General features: G+C 35.3%; 1 protein-coding gene across 1 annotated transcript; it reads left to right on the forward strand.

Annotated features, from left to right (window-relative positions):
* Window positions 1–945: 945 nt before the first annotated feature.
* Window positions 946–9,389, forward strand: DDX59 (DEAD (Asp-Glu-Ala-Asp) box polypeptide 59). The gene is made up of 7 exons (XM_009696267.1): window positions 946–1,764; window positions 4,084–4,251; window positions 4,817–4,906; window positions 5,312–5,563; window positions 6,425–6,577; window positions 7,060–7,188; window positions 8,930–9,389. Exons 1-7 carry the CDS (start codon window positions 946–948, stop codon window positions 9,200–9,202), a joined length of 1,884 nt encoding a protein of 627 aa, XP_009694569.1. The 3' UTR covers window positions 9,203–9,389.
* Window positions 9,390–10,066: the final 677 nt, after the last annotated feature.

The raw sequence follows: 10,066 nt of genomic DNA on the forward strand, positions 1-10,066 counted from the left end.
CGTCTGCCTGGTGAGCTGCCTGCGGATGCTTCTTCGCTCTGAATTGCTTTGAGTCACGCAGAAAAAAAAAACCCTGTCCATAAACACAGATTACTTTGTGTGTTTTTAGAAAGCTGATATAAAAAGAGGTTGATAGGGAGTGGTATACACAGTACAATTAATTCAGAATAAAATTACGGTATTTTGTGTACTTTGTTTACCGATTGTACTGTAGCGAACAATTGGTGAGAACATCTGATGCTTTCGGAGTCAAATACTTAAAGTTTCAGAGTATAACAGTTATGGTTATTTATGGACACTTAATTTGACTTCCTTGTATTATGGTAGAGGTTTGACAAATTGCTTGTGTAGATCTTTGGTCCTCCTTTGACACCCTGAACAGACAGAGCTGTAACCTAAACAGATCTCAAAGTTTACAGAATTTTAAAATTTGAGTGGACTTTGAAAAGGACAACAAAGGGAGTGCTCTTGGGGTCCTGTACTAAATTTCACATCCTTTTCAAAATTGATAATTTTGTTTTTTTCATAGCTTAGAAGAATGCATGTTTTGCTTCCATATCTCATCTTAGAAACAGCTAAACTCTCCAAGGATTTAAATATGACTGACTCTCAAAATGGATACATTTCCAGGCAGATGGAGAAAATAAAAGTTTTTATTCAGCTGCAAATGTCCAATACTGAAAACTAACTGTAGGATCTTGCTGTATTGTTCCATGTTTCCACTGTTATTTTAAAGTATTGCATTACATTTCATCAACATTGTTAAGACCAAGATAATTTTTAAACAAGGCAGTTTCTAGATCTTTTCAGGGATTGAGAGTTGGTTTCTAGGCTTGCAAATATATTTCGTAGACTTCAGTTTTTTGTGGTAACAGTAAAATGTGCCTTTTTCAATGGTAGTAATTTCTAACAACTGTAACAATTTTATTTCTAGTGTACTGAAGCATGTTTTTACCAAGATCAGTTAAAGTCAAGAGAACTGCTGATGAGGACAAAAGTTGTACAGCTAAGAAAAATAAATTGTCTTCTGGAGGATCTTTGCTAGAGGAGACCACTGAGTTTCAAGGCTGTAAGTCAGTTGGAACAGAAACTTCTGCTTCAGGATGCAATTTGAATGAAATTGTACAACAATGCACAGAACCTGTAGCTGGAGACCTTGGTGTTGCTAATACAACTTTGGGAAAGGACAACCAAAATACTGAGGAAGATAGCTCTTTGGAAGAACCCATAAAATCCTTCAGCAAATCCCAGCGTTGGGCAGAACCTGGAGAACCTGTATGTGTTGTGTGTGGTCGCTACGGAGAGTATATTTGCGATAAAACAGATGAAGATGTCTGTAGCTTGGAATGTAAAGCAAAACACCTTCTACAAATGCAAGCGAAGGAAAGCAAGCTAAAATCTGATCAACTCACAAAAGCAGAATCTGAAGGAGAAACTCACCTGCTTAATACACCTTATTTCTACAAAGATCATTCCTTTATTTTAGGTTTGCGAGATGAGCAGATTGAGAACCTTAAACTCCAGCTAGGTATTGCTGTCCAGGGCCAGCAAGTTCCAAGACCTATTGTAGAGTTTGAACACTGTGGTTTTCCTGAAACTTTAAACCATAATTTAAAGAATTCTGGCTATGAAGTCCCAACTCCCATCCAAATGCAAATGATCCCTGTTGGACTATTAGGGAGGGATATTGTGGCTAGCGCAGACACGGGCTCTGGAAAAACAGCAGCCTTCCTGCTCCCTGTTATTATGAAGGTTTTGAAAGAGGTAATGAAACTTTGTGTGTTTAGAGAAAGTGGTTTGCAACTTTGTCTCTTGGATTCCCAATGCAACTGAGAATGTAATTGCAGTGTTTTTTATTGACATTCAATGATTTATTTTACTTTTGATAGATGGAGCATTGGTTCTTGGAAGGGGAGAGATGCTGATTTTTAATGACTTAGAATGTTTTTTCACTTTGGTCAGGAGATAAAGCAACTCTATTAATATTACCTAATACACACTTTCTCCTTGTTAGGAAAGGTAAGTAAATTCTGTGGTAAACTTCCTAAATGACTCAAAACAGAAAGTGAAAATAATTCCAGGCCCTCTGCAAGAAGTTGTTCCTATATCTTGATATATCAGATGGCTGAAAGAGATTTTTTGACATTTGCATAACTTCACAGACTAATTTCTGTTGGAATATGTTCAGCCGACCATCAAATAACTACAAGAATTTTGGGTAATATAATTTCTGAAATCCTCTAGTTATGCAGTGTCCCCTTTGATACTGTGGGAAAAAGCAGTTAAGAAAAATTCTGCTTTGTAAGGACATGAATGTATGAGGAGAAGTAATGGCAAATAGTATCCTGCACCTTGTGTGTGGTTTAGTATTGCTTTTTGCTTTAGTGGTTTTGTTCAGAGGGCCATAAGAATATATTTGAAAATTCTGGACCTGATTCTAGTTGACATTTTGGACTGTTCAGATGCCTTTGTAGATCTGTATACATACGAATGTGTGTGTGTGTGTATAATTTTTTTCAAATTAATAATTTAAAGATTATTTAAGTAACTTTTTTAATCTTTAAAGTAGTCTAGCATAAGTTTTAAGAATGGAAGCATTATATAGGAGCATTTAAGAACAGGAGTATTGCACTCCAGTACCTCCTCTGATTATCATTAAAGTCTGCAAGACAGTTACATACTTATAATAACATGCACGAAATTTGAGCCTCAATGAATAATACTTAATTTCTTTAAATGATATACTTGATCTTTCTCATTCTTCATCTTCAGGGTACTTTGCAAGTTAATGTGTGTGTCAAGAAAGAATTTTATTTTGTTGTTTAAAATAATTTTCATTTTTAATGTAAAAGAGAGCTGAGATATTAAAAGCATAAGGGTAGTCTGGTTATGACATATTTGACAGTTCCTGGCTTCTTCACATCTATGTAGGTACCTTTTTTGTGGTGGTAAGTTGTTAAGTTAAACACTGTTGCCCACTTGAAAACAACTCCAAACGCCCTTCTTGACACAAGTATTTAACTATGTAGTTCCTTCGATGATGCAGTGGGAAAGGAGCAACCTCCTACTGTTTGTCAGCTGTAAATGTTCCAGTTGGAGACCAGAAAGAAACACATACCATCCAGAAAACCATTAAGTGAATGCGTGATTGTAGTATCAATACACGAGAGTGCTTTGTTTATTTGCTGAAGAGGTGATCAGTATTACTGAAGTCATGTGTCTTGGAGCTAGACCATTATTCTGCCCTTTTTCCCCCCTGTTTTATCTTATGTTCTTTTTATTTCATTAATATGTGTTAACTGGAGTTAGGAATCTATATTAATCTGAGAGGAATTACTACCCTGTAATTTTGTGTTTTCTAGGTTGCAGAAGTATCAGTGAGGTGATAATATGGTTGAAGATCCTTATATAAGGAACAACAACAACAACAAAATTAAGACTGTAACACTTTAGTGATTCATTTCTACCTGGCTGACTAATAGTGGGTCAGAGGGACTATTAATTTTGGTTTTAAATTTCAGAGACATACGTTTTTGCTGTATAAAGTTCCTATCACTGCTTATCTTCTCTGGCTAATTCTTAATGTTTTTACTTAGTGTGCAAGAAAGAAAAGGGAAATAGTCTGTTCCTGTAATACCGAGACTTCTAAAAATTCTTTTTATGATCTCTAGATTCAACTAGCATCCTGTGTTCTGCGTTCATGTGGCATTTATTTATTATAATATTACAGATTCAGTGCAATAACTAAATTAGAAAAAAACAGTCTTTACAAATGACTACTAGCTTTCTGGGCCTTTTTTTGTTTTCAGGAAACTATTCTAACAGTGTACTTACACATCCGTTAATTTGTTGTTTTCAAAAATTGAATAATTGAGGGATAGACTTCCTTGGCCTGCATTGTTAAAGGTATAATCCCTTTCTAACTTCTGTTTTCAAATAGAAAGTGTATTAGCAGTCTAATTGTATCCACAGTAGCTACGCTATATAATTTATATTTTAGTATTGGGAGATTTAATCTTGAAAGCTTTTTATCTAAATAATAAAGCAATTCCATGTTCAACAGATTTCTCCCCCTCTTTCTAGACAGAAACTCCATCTGCTCTTATTTTGGCACCAACAAGGGAGTTAGCAATTCAGATAGAGAGACAAGCTAAAGAACTGATGGCTGGTTTACCAAACATGAGAACAGTTCTCCTGGTAGGAGGTTTACCCCTGCCACCACAGCTTCACCGTCTCAAGCAAAGTGTTAAGGTAAAGACTGTAGCATGGAAAGATCCTGTGGAGACTTATGTTTTCATGGTATTCACGGAAAAAAAAGATGTTACCGTTGACATGTATGGACACACAAAGATGTGTTTTCCCTAAGTCTAAACTACTAAAATAATTGTTAGCTCTTTACAGTAATACTTTTTTTAAAAAACATTTTGACTTCTGATTAAACATATAATAGCTTTTTGATTTTTAAAAAGCTTCATGCATGATACTGCTGCTTTCAAAGACTGAAATATGCCATTTTATTAGACAAGGAGCTGTAATTTACAGCAAAAATAGTTTGTTTTTAATGCAGATTACGTTGCCTGTATTTAGACACTTCCATTAGAGTTCTAAAAGGTCCATTTCCTTTTGAGGCTTCATAATTTATTAAGTTATCTATAGACGTTTTACAACTTATTTGAATGCAAGTAATTTCACTAATTAGTGCCCTTCTCACCTATGTGCTGTAACTTTACAGTTTTTCTAGGATAGTGATCTGTCCTTTCATGGATTTTCTAACTCCTAGTTTGTTCATTCTTGTTTTTTTCTTTTTTTTTTTTAGGTTATAATAGCAACACCTGGAAGGCTTCTTGAGATTTTAAAGCAAAGTTCTGTTCAACTGCATGGCATAAAAATTGTAGTGGTGGATGAAGTAAGTTTTTAGTTATCAGGGCTGTATTGCCTATGCAGAGGTCCTCGAAGAGCCAGTGTTAAGTGGCTAATCTAACTGATTAAACATACAGAGTGTTCGTTGTAAAGATAAAATATATTTCTTAAGAGAAAAATTAATTTTTTAGCACAATTTGAAACATGTTTGAGCAATGCATGTTCTATTGGCTAGAAAAGACTTAGATACCTGACAGGATAACACTGCTAGACCAGCGTGAATCATTTGTTTTGAATTTTCTCACTTAGCTTTTCTTCTGACTGAAAATACTCCTGCATTTGGATTATTACATGCCAATCGTACACATTATGGTTCTTCTGTCAATTCAAGTAGTTAAGCATTCCTCTGTTTATGGAAAAATCTGGTACAAATCTAGTATTTTTCCTTTAGGTGGATACCATGTTAAAAATGGGTTTCCAGCAGCAAGTGTTGGATATTTTGGAAGACATCTGTCACGATCGTCAAACCATATTGGTGTCAGCCACGATTCCAGTGGGCATTGAACACTTAGCAAATCAGCTTCTGCACAATTTTGTAAGAATAACAATTGGAGAAAAGAACCTGCCATGTTCCAATGTTCGCCAAATTATCTTGTGGGTAGAAGAACCATCTAAAAAGAAAAAGCTGTTTGAAATACTAAATGTAAGTGTAATATTTTTCTCATAAGAACAGCTTATAAAACTATTTGTATCTTTACACATCTTTGTCGGGTTCTCGTCATTAATTCTAATCCGTAGTGAAGAGGTAGAGTGAGGTTAAGCATATAACTGCACAAACTAGTTCAGTAGTTCTGCAATGTAAGAGCTTTAATGGCAATTTCAGGGATTACTCCACTCCCTGTCACTCACACCTCCTGTGCAGCAGCAAACTAATTTCCTGTGCTGGGATCCAAGTTAAAAATGATAATGTTGATAACTTTGTGATTCGCACTATGGCACCCCAAAGATTTGTACTGGTTATCTGTGAGTGGTAGAAGAGCAGGACTTTCTTAAACTGTCATAGCTGCTCTGTCGCCTGGGAGTGGTTTGTCATTTTAGAAGTCATTAAAGAAACCAGTGAGAAAGCTAATTTAGTTCTTTCTTGAATTTTCTTTATATGAATACTTACATATGTATCTTTTATGAGTACTTTGTAGGGGAATTTTGAAGTCTTAGCTGAGGTTATGCGAGAAGTAAATAAGAATCTTTACCTGAACCTCAGACCTTAAAGAAATTCAGAATTATTATGTAAGATAAAAGAAAGCTTCTGACTTCTAAAAAAATACATGCATTGATATAAACTTGAGTTCTGAGTCTACAAATCAGTGTATGTTTATGATGTAGAGATCTGTATAGTTTCGTGGGTGGTATCCTGTTGCTTCTTATCTGGAGTCTAAAAACATTTATTCATCTGAAAGTCTTGTTAATATTAGAGACAATGAGCAGAAGAAATTGAATCCAAGTTGCTGACGATGAGCAGCAAACTGTTGTAATACCTTCTTACATAAACTGTTTAATTTTACAGGATAAGAAACTCTTCAAGCCTCCAGTGTTGGTATTTGTGGACTGTAAGCTAGGAGCAGATCTGTTGAGTGATGCTGTTCATAAGATTACAGGATTGCAGTGTACAGCTATGCATTCTGAAAAGTCTCAGGTGGAAAGAACAGACATATTACAGGTTTGTACCTTTAAAGTTATGGTGATTTTGATAGATTTAAAATGGCCAGTTTTTTAAACAGTGGCTTAATTTGAATGAGTTAAGTTGTAATTTACTGCTTTTCTGCAGTAAAATCTGGAGTGTTGCTGGGGAAGAGGAGAGACAGATGGAACCAAGCAAAACTGTAGAAAATAATGCCATTTTAAATGCAGATAAATACTGGAGACTATTTCCTAGGTTATTTGCTTTGAAATGGGAATTCAGAAATGCATTTAATTGATGATTTTTTAATTAAAATTGTGATTTTGATCACTCTTTAATTAGGTCTGTGAATGATACTCCTATTTAAATCAAGAATACAGGGGGACCATTCTCTCTTCTGCAACAGAATAATCCCACTGAGTGTGTTCTTACTGTATAACTAACCCTAGCCTATGCTTGGAGAGGTTCAAAATATATTTAAGGAAACAAGAATTAATTTTTGTTTATTCTTCCTTTGCCAGGGATTACTTCAAGAGAAGTATGAAGTTATAGTAAGTACTGGAGTCCTTGGACGAGGGCTTGACCTTGTCAATGTCAAACTGGTAGTAAATTTTGATATGCCTTCAAGTATGGATGAATATGTACATCAGGTAAATAAATAAATTGCTAAAGCATTATTTGAAAAGCATATTGAAATATGACATCCACCTATGGAAATTTAAATGTAAACATAAAGATTATTTTCTTCTTCAGAATATTGTTTTGATAAGAAGGGAAAGAAAGGTGCTGAATATCTCTTCCATAAGTCTCTTATGTAAATTACTGAAATCTAGAACACTGTTCTTTTATCTCCTGTATAAGTTACTAAAACCTAGAACAGTGTTATATCAATTATGTCTGCAGTAGTATTCTTCCTGTTCCATACTCTCTTGTATCATTTTGTGTCTATAGAAAGCAAAGTTTACCATGTTTTTACTATCTGTGTGAAGAAAGGCCAAATACCCCTCCTTCTGCTGCAGTTCATCTGCAGTGTGGGATATACATGTAATACAGTTGGGAAACCAGTTGTGAACTTTGTTTTCATTCCCTCTTCCTACTCCAGTATCTCCTCTTTTTTTTCCGGAAGATTTCCTGCTTTAAAAAAGATGGTGTGTGGGTTTTGCATGTGTGTGTGTGTATTTATGTATATGTACAACCCTCCCAACTCTAGTTTGGCTAGCAGATCAAGAAAACTAATTATTACCCTCTTTTTGACACTTATGAAGCCACAGTACTCTGCTACTATGTGCAGTTTTGAGACCATCAGCTATGAGAAAAGCCAACAAACTGGAAAGAGACTAGACATAGTTACGGGGCTGGCACAGGTGATACATGAAGAGAGGCAGAGGGAACTAGGCTTGTTTGGGCTGGAGTGCAGATTTAGTTGTTGTCTTCTGTTTGGTAGTGGGCGGTTACAGAGGAGACAGAGCTCAATTCTCCTGGGAGATGCACAGTGAGGGGATGAGATCCAATGGTCACAACTTGCTGCAAGGGAAATTCTGGCCTTATAACAAGGAAGAATGTTTTTCACAGCAAGAGCAGTTGGGCAGCGGACCAAGCTGCCCAGACAGGTGGTGGGACCTTTCTCCTTGGAGACACTCAGAACTCCATAGGACAAGGCCCTGAGTGAACTGATCTAACTCTGAAGTTAGCCCTGTTCTGAAGAGGTGGAAAGGACCTCTGGAAGTCATCCAGGCTCATGAACTTCTAAAGTATTCTGTGTTACTAACTGCAGTACGCCCCTCTGGTTTTTAATTATCTTTCTGCTAAAGTTTCTAGAAAGTAGTGAATGAATAAATAAAAATGGTCTTTCCTAGCATCAAAACTATACCAATATTAACATATTATCTCTTCCTAAATAGAGAGCCTTTGTAGATTCTTTTAGAATTTGTTCAAGCACTTCGGATAATATTGATAAATAATTTTAAGTTACTAGAACATTGAAAGTAAAGGGCATTTTTATGGTCATGCTTGTACATACCCTGCTTGATACATGCCACATAAATGTATGTGGCATTGCTATAATAAACATTTTTTAAAACATTTTGTTTGGACCAGATTTACTGTAAGCCTTAGCCTGTAGGCTGTATCATGCATCTCAGGATCAATATTGGACTTCTGGTATGCCCCATAAGCAAGTTGTAATTTTAGATGCATTTAATCTAAAGCTTCTGATCTGCATATCCTCAATTCAGGAGGTTTATTAAAACTTTGTCCTTAGAGGATGAGATAAAGAAATTTGGCCTTGTTGCTTAGGTTAGTTGCTGTTTTAGAACAGAAAATAAACTTTAAGGATATTTGAAGGACTTGCGTTTAATATTGATAACTTAAAATGAGCTTTTGCTTTTTCAGGTTGGAAGAGCAGGGAGGTTGGGTCACAGTGGAACTGCAATTACTTTTATCAATAACAACAGCAAGAAGCTCTTTTGGGATGTTGTGAAGAGAGTAAAACCAACGGGCACCATTCTTCCCCCACAGTTGCTTAATTCCCCGTATCTTCATGACCAGAAGAGAAGGGAACAACAGAGACTTAAACAATTACAGAATAGCCTTGTAACAGGAGATAATATTATGGACATTATTAGAAAGCATGACAAAAATAATTCTCAGAGTTATCTTCTGTAATTATAATGAAAGTGTGATTAAAAATAAACATGGAATTATGATGCCTTGTATATTGCCTTTGTAAAAGAAGTTTACGTATTCAGTATTTGAAAGGAGTCTCATTTTTATCTCATCTTATTTTGAAATACAGACTATTGTGTGTTTGAATTACAGTAGTGCTTAGTAAAAATACTTTATGTAACCCTTTTTCAAAACCAGTAGTATTTGGTCTTGCTTGCAACATACACTGAGGAGATACTCTTTATTTTGTTTTAGTATTTCTGAATAATCATTTCAGACTTTGCGAAACACATGCGTCTCGTAATTTTTATGTTTTTATATTGAGAGAAGATCTTTGCAAGGGATACCGTGCCCCCTCCCCCAGTTGTTGACAGATTAGTCTGAAAACAAGCCTATTCTCTTCCTGTTAGTTTACATAGAAGCTTCCACTGGGCACATTTCTTGTGCACAGAAATGCCAGTTTTGTTTGTAAACAGTACTGAAAGTTTAGTTTCTCCTTTATTGCCTGTGGACCAGTTGAAAGTCCTGCTCAAACACTTTGCAATAGCAGAAGTACTCAGTTACTAGTGTAACTTCATTGTAGGGAAAACTAAACCATGTAAGTTAAATAAGAAATTTGTGTTCTTATTTAATGAAACATTATAGTTAATGTATAACTGATCATATTTGCTTATTTACTACTCATTTAAGCATAACTTGCCATGCTCTGACACCAGATGCTTTTTCTTTTTTTTTCAGGAAATGAGACCAAAACCATATTAAGATAGTGTTGTATGACTTATTGTCCAAAGTCTGAGATAGCTCGTAATCAAAACTTCCTTTTTTTTTTTTTTTTTTTTTTTTACAAAACCTTGTGAAATTATT

This window comes from Cariama cristata, unplaced genomic scaffold, assembly GCF_000690535.1.
Source record: "Cariama cristata isolate BGI_N322 unplaced genomic scaffold, ASM69053v1 scaffold39802, whole genome shotgun sequence".
NCBI classification, from domain to species: domain Eukaryota; kingdom Metazoa; phylum Chordata; class Aves; order Cariamiformes; family Cariamidae; genus Cariama; species Cariama cristata.

What these genes read in the sequence shown, in the direction of transcription:
- DDX59 (XM_009696267.1), top strand. Translation starts at nt 946, where the DNA reads ATGTTTTTACCAAGATCAGTTAAAGTCAAGAGAACTGCTGATGAGGAC. An exon ending in AAAGAACAGACATATTACAG is followed by an intron (nt 6,578 to 7,059) that starts GTTTGTACCTTT and finishes TTCCTTTGCCAG; the next exon opens with GGATTACTTCAAGAGAAGTA. An exon ending in TGGATGAATATGTACATCAG is followed by an intron (nt 7,189 to 8,929) that starts GTAAATAAATAA and finishes TTGCTTTTTCAG; the next exon opens with GTTGGAAGAGCAGGGAGGTT.